The sequence below is a fragment of the Anarhichas minor genome, unplaced genomic scaffold (assembly GCF_050575085.1).
Source record: "Anarhichas minor isolate MPS153535 unplaced genomic scaffold, ASM5057508v1 ptg000026l, whole genome shotgun sequence".
NCBI classification, from domain to species: Eukaryota; Metazoa; Chordata; class Actinopteri; order Perciformes; family Anarhichadidae; genus Anarhichas; species Anarhichas minor.
The window spans coordinates 14,356,589-14,371,565 of record NW_027466472.1 but is presented as its reverse complement, the minus strand read 5'-3'; the positions used below and the strand labels follow the sequence as shown (position 1 = coordinate 14,371,565).

At 41.9% G+C, this 14,977-nt stretch overlaps 2 protein-coding genes across 2 annotated transcripts in view; both read right to left on the bottom strand.

Moving 5' to 3' along the window:
• Window positions 1-11,670, bottom strand: part of nxn (nucleoredoxin) — a 56,811-nt gene extending 45,141 nt beyond the window's left edge. Inside the window, exon 1 of the mRNA XM_076100723.1 lies at window positions 11,333-11,670. Within this exon, the coding sequence (XP_075956838.1) occupies window positions 11,333-11,641 (309 nt within the window). The 5' untranslated portion in view covers window positions 11,642-11,670. The remainder of the gene's footprint in view (window positions 1-11,332) is intronic.
• Window positions 11,671-12,508: 838 nt separating this feature from the next.
• On the bottom strand, window positions 12,509-14,971 carry txndc17 (thioredoxin domain containing 17). Its single transcript, XM_076100874.1, has 4 exons — window positions 14,715-14,971; window positions 14,426-14,507; window positions 13,270-13,345; window positions 12,509-13,028 (listed from the first exon to the last, which is right to left on the bottom strand). Exons 1-4 carry the CDS (start codon window positions 14,857-14,859, stop codon window positions 12,960-12,962), a joined length of 372 nt encoding a protein of 123 aa, XP_075956989.1. The 5' UTR covers window positions 14,860-14,971; the 3' UTR covers window positions 12,509-12,959.
• Window positions 14,972-14,977: the final 6 nt, after the last annotated feature.

Here is a 14,977-nt window from a genome sequence, read left to right as displayed (position 1 = left end):
GCCAATATATCTCTTTTATTTCTTGACAAGCTATTTTTCAAAAAGGTAGTCACATGGAATGGAAGTAATAAAAGTGTGAGTCATTAGTCAATCCATAAAAAGTGACACATATGTGGGCGTATACTGAAAATCTATATTGTTATTTCACGTCAGTGAGGTTGCTGGATGAAATCCAGAAATCAAATGCTATTGTGAAGGCTTGCTGCATCTGCTCAGTCGTGATCTTTATGAGACAGTTTTAGGATTTTTTTTTATAGCTCAACCTGGAAGTGGGAGGAGTGGGCATGTGTCACTTTATGTCACTCAGTATAGAATATCACTGTAGTAAATCAACTGAGGAACTTTTTATGACAAAAAAAAAACCAGATGGGAACATCTGCTTTTGCCAATACAGCAAATACCTCACAAAGTATTTCAGCTCCACAATCTTTGCCCTTGATGTGCAACCTTACCTATAAGGTGGACTACAAACAGAGAGATACATTTATGTTATCCCAATGTATATATTATGTATATATTGTTGAACCTTAGGTAACGACCGTTTTTTAATATGAATATAATCAGGCTTACTCAACCATAAGCAAAGCAGCACACTTTCATTTGGCACCCTGAGGCTCTCCGCAGAGCTCACTAGCATGCAAACTGCTTTACAATGCTGCCTTGACATTATGTTGCCATAAGCCAAACAAAACACCAGGCGGAATGGAAGTTGAAACCAAAAATAAATAATATATATAATATATATATATATATATATATATATATATATATATATATATATATATATATATAAGAATATAGTCACATTACAATAGCAACTGAATGTCAAATTATGGGCTGAAAGAGAGAATACCTCCTCTGAAAGTGTGGATACTGCTACTACATCAGAAAGCAAGACCTCCTGTTGCCATCATTTATGGGAAAACAAGTTACAACATTGAAGTCTATAATTTGATGTCGCATCCAAAGATAAGAGCCCTGTGACAGCGTTCGGTTATCTCCTCTGCAGCCCTTTGAGAAAACAGCACCAAGCGCCATGTGTCTCAACACCCGAGTGAACAATGCGCGCGACTAGAAAGACGCTCTGGCCACAACTCTGTGTGCCAGTAATCTCTCCTTGAGGCCCCGGCGTCTCTAATTGCCTGGACACTTGTGTCCGAGGGCCGCTCTCGTTCCGCAGTGAAAAGATGAGACCTCTCGTGCTCCTTACAACAGGCTTAAGATGATAAACCGATTGGGTAAAAAAAAAAAAAAGAAAAGACTAATCAAAACAGCGATTAGCCCCCAAACACAGAGCCAGCGCTAAGCCACAGAGCAGCCTCAGCAGGGGGTCCACTCGCTCAACAACTTAAAAGTGTGTGATGATTTGTGTGCGGCTTTTTCTGACGAACACACTCCTTATTGCAACTGCATGAGCTGGAATATGTGTGCAATGTGTGCGGTGGGGGTTTTATTGAAGGAAGACATGGCGTAGTTGATTTCAAAATGGGATGTGACACCTGAACACCAGCACGCCTCAGAAGACAGAAAACAGGCCTCGCGCTAGCATAATATCCAAGGCTACTTCTTCACTCAGAGAGTGTTCAAGCCCTCTTTCTCTCAGATAATCAGCACCTCCCATGACACCCTTGCTTCCTGTCATGGTTAGTGTTACCCAGCCTTTTATCGAGTCTTCCCTCTAACTTTTTCCCTGTTACAGCCAGCAACATTGCCAATAACTCCATATGGATTACCATCAGTGACTCCTCTGGCCTGCTGCTCTGGTACACTATACAGACGCAGTGTGTTTCTCAGCAGCAAGGTCAAGTTCTGTGCTTGTTTACTTTACTTACTGACGCTGACGTGAACAAACAGGCCAGACTTCAACGCTCACTACAATCTGAAGAACTACTGTAAAAAAGAAAAAAAAAAAAGGACAGTTTTGTCGAGAGCAGAGATTATAAACAGCCTCAAAGTACAGTCAGTATTTAAAACAAATCACTGATTGAAATTTCCCTACAAAACATTGAATGGCATGGATCCAATGACAATGGTACCACTTGAAATGACAAACTCGTAGATCACCCAACTCTGCAGTGTTTCCAGCTTGTTGCACACTGCTCACAGATACAATTTTTTTATTATTATTAATTAATCAATTAAGTATTAACTCTACAGTTATGCAGGTTCAAGTACTCTAACAATGTTTGCATCTCACAGATGCTGGAAAGGTTTGCTGTTGAAGAGATTTGTAGAACTGGGAAATTTACAAACATAGCACCCCCAGAAGTAACATCAAAAAAGATTATTGTTGTAGTTATTGTACTACAGGGTGGCCTCATTTTATCTACAAAAAATAAAAAATAAATAAAAAAAATAAAAAAAACTTATATTATCAGAATATTTAGAAAGCTGCTGTAATCACATAGAGAATCTACAAATGTTTGAATTGCCAACACTGAAATCACTAATTATTACATACAGTAAGTGACATAAGCAGGTAAGTCTACACCTATTATTATGATAATTCACCACAGGCTTTCAGTGCCAGTAAATATTTTGTAGCCAGCTAATAAATAACTCTGCTTCATATTGTCAATGTAATGTTACTGAAAACACACCAGCGTGAATCAATGTATTGGCAACCCTGCAGCACCATTATTAGTTTTCCAGATGAGCTTGCCCACCAGTGACCCTCAGTAATAGCTCACAAATGTCACACACACACACACACACACACACACACACACACACACACACACACACACACACACACACACACACACACACACACACACACACACACACACACACACACACACACACACACACACACACACACACACACACACACACACACACACACACACACACACACACACACACACACACACACACACACACACACACACACACACACACACACACACACACACACACACACACACACACACACACACACACACACACACACACACACACACACACAAAATCAAAAATACATTAAATGATCCAAATTCAAGAATGCTTGTTTGTATGCGATCTCCTGGAGGAGCAGGGTATGGGTGCGCCTGGAAATGATTCCAAGTGGTTATTATAAAATATAATGAGCAAACTCTCTCAGGCCATGAGATCTGCTTCAGCCAGACTCCCCTCAATTTATTTTCTACTTTTACTTAATGCAACATGCCAACTTAGCGAGGACAGCATTTAAATTGGCTACGCAGCTCTAGTCTCGTTGAGTTGCTGAGGTCCGACAAAAAGTACTTTTGACGATGCTTGCTTATAAATTTTTATTTTTTTTTTTCAGCAACTGTTAAAATCCTTAACTTGCTACCACGCTAAGCCATGAAAACTGAGAGCTACTTCGATATTATGGAGGCCGTCTGTGACCTTTCAGACACGATATATCCTCAGCTGGCTCGCTGTCCGGTGGGAGATTATCAGCTTACTGTAAATGTAGCATCTGCCTAGAAGCAAAGTGAGGTTCAAGCGGCAGTTAGAACCAACTGATCTGAATTACGTAAAATGAACACATGTACATTTACTCCTTGAAACAGTAAACAAAAAGGGTAAATATGAACAAGCAAGTTACAATTAGAAAGAAGAATAAGGGACTTGGCCTGGTCTGGGTGAAAGTTTCTTTGAGCGGTCAAATAAACTGACAAAGTGCTATTTCTGGATTTTAATATTGTTCAGTTTCCACTGGTTCTTCAGTCTGTCTGTTGCTGAATGACTGGGGTTGGCGGGTGTGTGAGTGCATGTGCATGCTGACAGGTTGTCATAGGATGTGACAGACGAGACTTGGCATATTGCAAATACTATCCATACTGTCAATACTTCATTACAGGAATAGCTCAACATTTTGGGAAATATGCTTGTTTACGTTCTTGACCACTGTCGTCTGATACTGAAGATATCACAGCTTTAGAACTCTCTTGATCCCTTTCCACTCAGGCCATTTACGACTTTCGTTTTCCACAGTCCTGCTTGTTATAAGGCCCAGGATGGGTTGAAAAAACCCAAAATGAAAGCCAGATGATCTTCATCCTTGTACAGTATACCGTGATACATGTTTAGGTATTTGGAAACTCACAAAGTTGTCTCACAAATTGATCCACAACATTAAAAATCCCACGATGTGATTACAGCAGCAGACAATAAATAAGATGCAGTGCATTGCCCACATGAAATCTATGTTGAATCATAGAAGATGTGGGCGGCCCACAAAGCCCATCAGAGCAGAGTGGAGCCTTTTCTCTTAGCTTGAGGGAGTGACTCCCACCTTCTATTTCAGCTGTTTATTACTTTTAACTATTTCACGCGTTTACACAGTACATCACTTTCAGCCACTAATAACGGTTTATCCATCACTTATCACACCAGTTTGTAATCCAATGCTTATTTTCCTCCAAAACACAAATTTGTCAATATGTCTTTAGTTTTTAATCAGTTGAGCTACTCCACCGTCTCTCCACAACCGCAGAGGTACAACCTGGGTTAGTGGTTGGGAATGGCCAATGCACATCATTTAGGTGTAATCAAGCGCAGCACAAACAACACAATACCATTATTAAGGCAGCATAACCGAAAACGGCTTTGCACTCAAGAAATCAAGCTGCTGATTGTCAGTTGCTAGGTAAAAAAAATCCCTTCGCTACATGCACCAGCTAAACTGGAGGCAAGACAGCGGGGCTGGTGCCAGTGTGCCATGCTACACGCTGAGCCAGTGGGTCTCTTTGTACGGCGAGCTTCTTTTCAGACGGGAGCGGGAGCTGCAGGAGCACTTACACTCGGATGAAAACACCCTAGTGAGGGGGGGGGGGTTTCACTGCTTGCATATACACAACAGTGCTGCCATCCTGGAAGCAGGGCGGAGGTCACACGGAAGGGAAAGGGTTATCGTCCAAGGGGAAACTTGTCACGCCAGAAATGTTCATACAATGAATAAATTTACATCAAATCAACACTGCCACTCACTGATACAGCATCCTGAAGAAGATAGGTTTCATTGAGAGTCAGAGACAAAGATGAACATTTCCAGTGACGGACCAAAGCATGCATCCATCACTGTGTCTTTTTATTTAGCTTAAGAAATACGATCAGTGCTGATGATGAGGGGGGAACTGGGCAATCACAAAGAGCCAACATTCAATCTAGGAGAGATAACAAAAGGAAGGGGAAAGACGGCTCCGGATGGCAGGATGCCCCTGGGGCGGCTATGCTGTTATTATGTTGGAAGGGGCTGCTGAGCTGCAGTGTGGGGCAATTAGAGACCGGAGGACTGAGTGGGGGAGGGTCCACGCACAAACAACCCGTCCGTGACGGGTTCTCGGCTCAGAGAAAAGAGGACGAACAAACCTCCCGGATACGGTCGCAGTAGCATTAAAAAAGAAAAGAAAGAAAGAAAGAAACACATAGCGGATGATGGAAGATTTATGAATTGAAGTAACAACCCGCTGCTTATTTCCATGGAAAGAAGCTTGGTCTGAGCTGTTTTCCTGTCATCAGTAGAGTCCAAGATGAATATCAAGTGATCACATGTTGAACTTTATGCTGCACTGGTTTGGATGATTTGACTGGCAAGTATGTGTCAAATGGGCGGGTTTGGGGTAATGTGCGCAAGCGGAGGAATCATCTGCTGTTCTCATCGAGAGCTACTGCAGACACTGCGGTGAACACATTAGCCATGACCATTACCTTTAACGTCACTCCGCTTTGGAAAGTCTTGACTGAAAACCACACAGTCCAGCTGGAGAAGACGGAGACAAAGAGAGAAAACTCAATCCCAGAGTATCGTTTCAGGGGTCCAAGGACCGCGGACGGAGGTCGAAGCCTTACAGCTAGTGTGTGTTGTCCTCCGACGGGCAGATAACAGAAGTAAAAACAGATGAAGTTGCAACAGGGAATGGGTTTCTACGAGACACACAGTGCGACTGTTCCCTAAACTTTCACTAGGGTAAGGCGAGCCTCCGAACTTCACCTCTGATGAGATCTCCATTGTGGCCTCTCATAATATTACAGATCTCCCAGTAAAGAGGACACAATGGGCGGTGAAAGAAGACCGTAACACAAGCTTGGTGGTGTGAGATGTAACAGTTGGCATTGCCAAGTATCCTGAGCCCTCACAAACACAGCGTTTTCCATGCCCTCTGGCTCTGAACGGCTTCAGTGGAGCAGGTGTCTGCCCACATTCTTTACATAAGCTCTTGTCAAACATGGCGCACAGCAACAAGGCCTCACAGCTGCAGGACAATGGGGTCATCTTAAACTACAGCACCCGCAGCCAGGCATGCACACTTCCAGCCAGAGCAACAGTTTCTACAAGGTCAGCTTACACAAAACCCAACAGAATGTATACATAGTAGTAATTGCAAAAGCCATGGCATTACAATACTACATGTGTTTGTATTACACCGCTGATACACTGCTGGCACTGAAGTGATGCATATTTCACAACCAGTGAAACAAAAACAACATTGCAAATATCCAATCAGCTAATCTTTAAAATGTAATTAAACATGAAACTTTACGTTAGGTGTTCTTTTTCATTATAGTCATCTTATCTGCCAGGGTCAAACACCTTGAAGAAAGGATTATCTTATTCTCCATTTAGTCCCAGAGCCAACTTCAGACCAGGCTACTTAAAGCTTCTGTACTTTGATCAGAGTTAGGAATCTAAAAGAGAGCGTCACTGTTTCAGGTTCACAGCTTTATGTGGAGGAGTAGGCCACGTTAGGCCACCCTCGTCTACTGTATGTTTGAGTCTGCATCCTCCTACATCACCCTTAGTTAACCTTCCCAATGGAAAGTCACTGTCTTTGGATCTAATGAATTCTGCATGTTTTTACAATAATATATTCATTCAACGTCTTGCAGAAATGTAAATATTTTTGCTACCTTCCTACTGTGTAACAATGCATCGATCTGGATCGATATATCGATTCAGTGGTCAACCATCCAATATTATCGATGTACAGAGAAAACATCGATACCTATCATCAAGATATGCACGTCTGCGTCACCATTTCCTTCCACGCGCACCTCCTACCTACAGAGCCAAATCATATTTTAGTTGCTTTTTGTGAGTTGAAATGTAACCGAGTGTGTTAAATGGACACATGATATCGTCTCAAATCGATCGCAGGCCCCTGAATTGAATCAAAATTGCATCATTGCAGATTTTGTAATAAACAAATATTGTATCCATGTCCAAAGAATCAATATAATACCGTATCGTGGTGAAACACCTCTACTACCAACCTGGCGATCTTAAAGACCTCAGTTTGATATCTGGCTGACGTCTGCTCCCCTGGGCTGCAGCACAGGCATGCCGAGCAGAAACTGGTGACGAATACATCCTCTCCTACAATTACATTTCTAAAAGCTCCCAATTACAGATGTTCCACATCAGAGAAACCTCAAAAATGTCACATTCTGTTGACGTTATTAACCCACACTGTGCGAGTGAAAGAAGAAAACATCCAACGGTACGGGCCAACAGCAACATGGACGGATCAAGAAGAGGGAATTACCACCTGCAGATTAAACAGTCTGGGCCCCCTTTTCAAGCCGTTTCTGCTGTCACAGTGCAAGGAGCTATAATGGGCTGGGTGCTCTGCAGCTTTCAGCAGATCAGTGACCTATTGATGAAAGACGTCCTCAGCCCCTCTCCGAAGCCCCTTGCACCCTTAGCCCCTGGCTGTGGGCCGAGTGAGCGGCCGTCCTGCCTCTGGGGGCCGGCTACGGAGCAGAACCCCCGACCAGGAGGACTTGGAACAAGAGGCCTTTCTCTCACTGCGATGAGATCCTCCCCCCCTCCCCCCCTGCAGGAGCAGCTCTGGCAGCGTCTCAGCTTGTTCTCCCCGCTTTGGTCAAGTTGGGTTTTCACATCGCGTTGGCCAAGGCTTTAATTGATTTACATAGAACTCTCTCCCTCCTGCTGCACAAGTCCATGTAAGGCATTGCCAGCAAGCCAATACTGCCAGACAGCTGGCCGACCCTGGACAACAAGCAGACGTCCACTCGGGGAGAACACGCTATTGGAGGATTCCCGGAGACAAACACTATCCTCTATGCCATAGAGGATAGTGTTTGTCCCCTGTTTCTGAACAGCATAGAGTCTATGCTGTTCAGAAACAGGGTTCTGACTTTGTGGTCTGCCTGGCTTTAAGAGTGACACCTCTTTCTGAACGCAAAATATCAAATAAGAGACTACTAACCAACTATGTTCCACTCTATAACTGACCTTTAAGTTAACAACACCAGATTTTCCTTTCTCTCTGTATTTTATCAAGAATATTACCCCCCCTCTTGATTAAATACGCACTGTCTGCATCAGGAAGGCCCCCCCCCCCGAGTAAAAAGGACAGAGGACAGCCTCCAGTGAGATATAGCCAAGTCAGTACAGGGCAGATGGGTGAGGAGGAGGAGTGGAGGTGCAGTCGGAGATTCTCAGGTGGGCGCCGAGGCTCTGAAAGAGAAAGTGCACCCTTCAGGGGGGGGGGGGGATGAGCTCGGCTTGCACCAAGTCAAATAGAGCCCGAGACGAGAGGTGAGAGGGCCACTTAGTCTGCAGACCAGCAACATCAACACGGCCCTCCACTGAGTCAACGTCACGCATCACTTTCTGTGAAGTTCACATGCAGACATGACATGACATGACATGACATCTTCAGCTCTCTCCGTCTTCGTCTGTTACTCGGAGCCAAATGAGAGACTCTGTTGTCCGATCTCGTCACCAGCTGACTTCACACTTCCTTATTTGCAAAATATGAATCTCACACGTGAAGTAGACACGTCTAATTTTAAGACCACCTTGTGTTCCACCAAGACGCATAAATCCACACACACACAATGGGCAATTAATTAGGGCTGCGTCTGACAATTATGTTCATTACATTCATACGTTTTGATTAGCTGATTCGTTGTTGTCAGAAAATGGTGACCAATAACTAACAAATTCCCAACAGCCTAATTTGATGTATTCACATTGCTTGTTTTATTCCAGCAACAGTCCAAAACCCAAAGATATTAACTTCCCTATCATAAATGCCAAAGAAATGCATCTAATCATCACATTTAAGAGGCTGCAACAAGCACATATTTGGCATATTAGTGTCTGAACATTTTGTAAAACGTACAATCGATTATCACAATAGTTGCCAATTAATTTTCTGTTGATCAACTAATTATTGCAGCTCTACAACTCATCAAACCAACAATATCCAGAGGGGAAAAAAAGGAAATGCTGCAATTTAAATTAATGCGCAGATCCCAGCGTATACATGCATGTACCATTAAAATATAATTGAAATGCCAACATGCATAAATCATACATGAACTAGCAGATGATGAGGGGTAACAACACGCTCTGCACGCCTCTCACATTTATAAAATAGTGTTCTTGTACTAAAGCTGCCGATGCTCACACGGGTTTCCACTGCTGTTGTTACAATGATGAGAGAGAGAATAGGCCGAGAGGTTGGATGAAGCCCAGACTGGACCAAAACTGCAGGCCTCAGCAAAACACCGATCCACAACTGTGCTGCTGTATTGTCATAAGGCCGAGGCAGCCAATAGACCACCAACAAGAGCATGAACAATGGTTATGTTGATGCCACAGACATTCTCCAGGAGCGGTTTAAAAAAAAAAAAAACACACACACACAATAACGCTGCACTGTAGCGATGGACGTGCTCCGCCCCAGACGCCAACAAGACAACCCCCCCCCTCCTCCTCCCGCCCCCCTGTCATCTGTGAGCCTCATTCATGCCTGGACTTCATTATGAGGTGTAACGGAAATCATCAGTGGCAATCTGAAAGAATTTACAAGACAATGATGCAGTCCAAGTCATGCCTCGCCGACACAAAGAGCGGTTAGGGTTGAAATGGCTAAACGTGGCAAGTCTGATAAACATGCATCCTTTCTGACAGAATACAGACAGTGTTGAAGACAAGATGTGGGCTACTAAACATTTTTAGGCCACTCTGGTTTGTAACACATATTGTATGACATGAGAAGGTACATTTTCTCCTAAAAGTATAATCAAGTCTTATCTTAAAAAGCAAAAAGGGTCAAAATCCTCGAACATTTGAATCCATAGCAATCCATTTTAATTTGCAAACAAAAATCAGCATTCACCGACATGCATGGCTGATACAATGCAAAACCAAACTGACCAACGGATCTTTGTTCGTGCCTCATCTGCACCTACATTTAGATTTAGTGAAAGAGACCTGTGCTGCAAACACAACACGGATGGCCCACAGATGTCCTGTAGCACATATACGCACATATATACACACACACACACACACACATATATATATATATATATATATGAATCTTAGAAATTCATCAAAATATGAGATTAGAGTCAAATGTATGATGATATAAATGATGCAATTTGATAATATAGTGACAATCTAAAAATATATATATATATACACATTTTCTTTGTTTATTTCCAGAGTAAAGCTACAGTATTTACACTACATTTTCAAAATAAATATTACAGAAATAAAATCCAAGCTGCCTCATGATTTAAATATACTTAATACGTGGGACAAATCAAAAGAATTAACTAGAAATCTTCCAAGCACTGCATTGTTGTAATAATAATCCATAAACCAGTAAAAGATATAGATGAGATGATGGCAAAAAGAAAAGGCCATCACTGGGCACACGGATAATAAGATATATCCAAAAATAACAGTGCTCTGAGACGTTTGGCTGAAATATTATGTGCCAATAACCATTCCTTGAACAGAAACGTTAGTCAGTGGAGAGAGACGTTAAGCCTTTCTTTCCGTTTCCTCTCCTGATAATAAGTTAGGAATGTCTGGTCTGCCACATTTAGATTATCTTGATAAAAAATGAAGTCAGGAACAAACTGGACAAATGGTTTATTTAGAGCTGCAAGTGTTATTATTTAAAGGGTGAAATATAATGTTTGTTTGTAATATTCCTCGTTAAATTGCTCAGAAGTCTTTGCAAACACTGATGACATTTCGCAGATCCTTTTTTTTTTAACCCCTGGCTTTACAACATTAGATTTTCTGAATTATGTTTGTGTGTGTTTCCAATAACTACATTTATTTGGTTTATTATAAGATGACAGAAGCCCATATAATTAAAGTCAGATTTGATGGAATCTGATTTTAAAAAAAACGTTAATGATGCAAGGAAACTAATTTAAGGACCCACATTAAACCTTGTGCACCTGTGCACAGACAGAAGAAGCAGACATGGCCAACAGGGGCTTTCCCACTCATTCCCACTAAAGCCTCTTCGGAGAATAAGCACTGATTTTGCCGGTGTTCCTCTTCGTCACCACAGCCCAATCTTACCTTTTTGTGTCGGTCTTTGAAAGGTAACGCGGGCCACGGCATCTCCTGCAAAAAGTCTTGCCAGTGTATCTGGTCCTGATCGGACGAGATGAAGACGACTTCCAATTTGTCCTTGTGTTCCGACGCCTTTTTGAACCTGCTGTAAAACTCGGACAGGCTGCCGTTGAACTGCTTGCACGGGGCGTTCAGGCTGCATCCGAAGAAGAGCCCGACCAGGGACAGCTTGGCGCCCAGTGACTGCACGTCCACCTCGGCTTTCTCGCTGTTTACGAGCCGCTCCCCGAGCAGACTCACCAGAAACTCCGACATCGCGGCGCACGGTCCTCGAACGCACAACGTTACCCCTCAGCCGAGGCTGCTGTGCGTGTAAAACGCTCGTGTTCGAGCGACACCGGGTACTTCCTCCACCTCCAATCTGAGGTTTTAGGTGAGCTCCTGGCCCCGGTTGAGGCGCTGCGGTGTATGTGTGTGTGTGTCTCACCGCGGCTCGTCCTCCGGTGTGAGCGCTGTGCAGGAATGCGCTCCGCTTAAATCGCCCCGACTGCAACAGCGGTTGCGCGCCCCCCGCCCCCCGCATAGCAGAGACTTTAATCACGGCATCTGGTACAAATATGGCACTTTAAGGCTATACTCTTAAGTTTTGTTTTTTTATGTGTTTAGAATAGAAAATGCAGCTTAATCCTGATACATGTTCCGTTTACTCACACTCACACTCACACATAAAAGCAGTTGGATTTTAGGTTTTATTTACATTACATCATTCAATTTACATTATGTTGTATTAAGTGCTTAGGATTTGATTATTTAACAAGTTTCATTAAGCAACTCTAGATGAAAATGTGCTAATTTAAAAAAGATTAAGGTTGGGGTAAACTACACTCTATTCCTAAGGATATGCTGCCACCTAGTGTCCACAACAGGAAGCTACCCGGGCTGCAACAAACTAAGTGGAGTACATTTATTCCTGGCAAAACTTCACCTACTTCCAAGGTGCATGGAGGAGGAAAATAGTCTTAAAATGGTGAAAAACACTTGTAGTTTAAATAAAAACTTTGTTCAAATGTCAATATCCCCAAGAACAGAAATCATCCAATAAAAACATCGTCGTGAGACAGGCACATTTTAAGCCTTCATCGGAGTCATCGCTGCAAAGAATGGTTTCTTCTGCTACACATGTTCAACATCAAGTGTTACTTTATTTGATTCTTACTGCAAGGCAACACAAATAATCACATAAAAAATGGTCACAATGATTTTTTTATAAATGTAATCAACTAGTGTTTTAGATTAACGTTACATTTGAAGAAACATATCAAACTCAAATAACAAATAACAATTGAGTGATTGCACATAAAGCAGCCCAAGAAGAATCACTATTAGAGTTACATCCGTACTTCGTGTTTCTCTTTGCAGACGTTCAAGTGCTGGATTAATTGAGTAGCTGTGTCTTACGTTGGATGCTCATTATCTTGGTTGTAAACTTACACAGTTGCAGATTTGCATCACATTGCAGAAGGAGATGAACGTTGTGCATGGTTGTCAATAATGCTGGAATTGAATGGTGGTGAATTTACTGTTTAACATTGAAGAAATGATGAAATGGCGGATGTGAACAGCGCAGGATCCCTCAGTCCTCAGTGAACATCATCCGCACCAGCTCTGATTTGAAGCATTCTTCCTCCACCAACTTCTGAGGCTGAAACAGGATTACAGGGGGGGGGGGGGGGGGGGGGATAAATACACTCGTTAGACCACTCTAGCCATAGCAATATTATAAGATTGTGCTTTTTCATATGCAACATTTTATATGAGACTGGATGATACCTGAATATTGTCTCTTATTATCTCATTTCTATGGATTTTTCTGCAAAAGATTTCCAGTAAAACTCATTTTAGCCTAATCATGTCAATATGATAGTGAGGCAAATTATTCTTACCGTGCCATATCGCAGCAGAGTGGGAACTCCACTCAACTTCAGCGCCTTCTTGAAGTCATTATTTGAATCCTTCCAACTGAAGCATGAACAAAAACATGATTAGGCAGCTGATATAATTCATCAGGACCACATCTGAGAGAGCAGACACGGGAAGGCTGAAGAGGACTTTCAGCTTTCCAGCATTTTGACAGTTCCCAGGTCGTGACAAACATGAAAATGCATTTTCAGAAATCTGTCATTTTTTGGAGAAGTAAAGTATTATGAAATCTATGAATAAGCATTATTTGGTGCTCTAATGTATATTATACATTTATACAGCATACCATAGAACAGAAATCATTTTTTGTCTTTTACAGACAATAGTCTATCGTATATGTGTCTAGTAGCATTATGGCCTGATCAAATCCATTGTTTGCATGCAGATGGTCAACATGTAATACAGATGTATGACTGAATGGGTGCAAATATCACAATGTCAAAGTAGTCTTAATTAAAAGATAATGAAGTTTCTTAAAGAAATACTTCTGTCTTGACTAGTAAAAGCTCAATGTTTTCTCTCGGCTACCATTCCTCTATTAGGTTTATTTAATTATTTCTAAGCATCAGATTCATCCTCGTGACACAAAATACGTGCTGGCTGTCTAGAAATGTAATATTTCACAACTGAGCTCACTGTAACTGGCTCTACAGTTTGTATCAGTTCCCTAAAATATGAATTCATGAAATGCAATTGCAAAATGTAATTCTGAAACCATTAGTTACTCAAATTGCCAGTTGAACAACAGAAAATGTTTAAATTGATATTTTGTTGATCACATACTTTTTTTTGTACTTTAGCAGGTATACATACTTGTTATTGGCTTCATAAACGAAGAAGAATTACCTGTCTTTCCATTTTATACTGTTTCAAAATCATGTTCAAATAGATTTGATAGAATCTATCAAATCTATTTGAGTATTCGGCTGTTGGTCGAACTGTAAATCAACAGTTTTTGGAGATGTTACGTTGTTGAGCTCTTATTACCTGTAGTGGCCATTATTTATCATATTTCATTCGAGCAGATGATTCAACTGATCGTTTTAAGTGTTAGTCGCAGCACACACTGTCTTGTGACAGCACAGTGTTTCATTAAAGATAGAAAAGTAAAATACTGACTAGGCCCTTTCTCCCACTTGACAGTAGATGAAGACAGAGCCCTCAGGAAGATGAGTCATCTGTCCTCTTACAACGGGCTCCGCTGAAAGGAACAATGCACCAAATGTAAGTAAAGATCAATGAAAGACATACAGGTTACGAACGTCTCACGACCAGAACAATGACAAGCTTGTCCCATACGGTTATAGATGATCATACATTTCAAGTCTACTCAAAATGAAAGTAACTTACACACATCTATTGGCTATATTATACAGGTTTAATCTAGGTAGACGATATATCACATTACCTGTCACACAGTCGGGGCACCAGCTCTTTCCTTGGGCGTCTTTATTACCAGAGAAATACACAAAAATGTCCTTTCCCTTTCTCTCAGATACAGCCTGACAGAAGTCATCATATCCGTGCACGGCCATTTCTTCGTAGTGGGCCATCGTTTAGACCGAGTTCGCGTGAAAATGCACTACCTAATACGAAGCACTAACAAGTGTTATCAGAAATATTACTCCTCTGAACACTGGACCTGAGAGAAATACTCAAAAGGTGACAGTA

Bases quoted from the DNA above. Each gene is read 5' to 3' on its own strand.
- txndc17 (XM_076100874.1), bottom strand. From the start codon at position 14,859: ATGGCCCACTACGAAGAAATGGCCGTGCACGGATATGATGACTTCTGT. The intron at 14,508-14,714 runs GTAATGTGATAT...TGTTCCTTTCAG, and splicing joins GTGCCCCGACTGTGTGACAG to CGGAGCCCGTTGTAAGAGGA. The intron at 13,346-14,425 runs GTCAGTATTTTA...TTCATGCTTCAG, and splicing joins CAAGTGGGAGAAAGGGCCTA to TTGGAAGGATTCAAATAATG.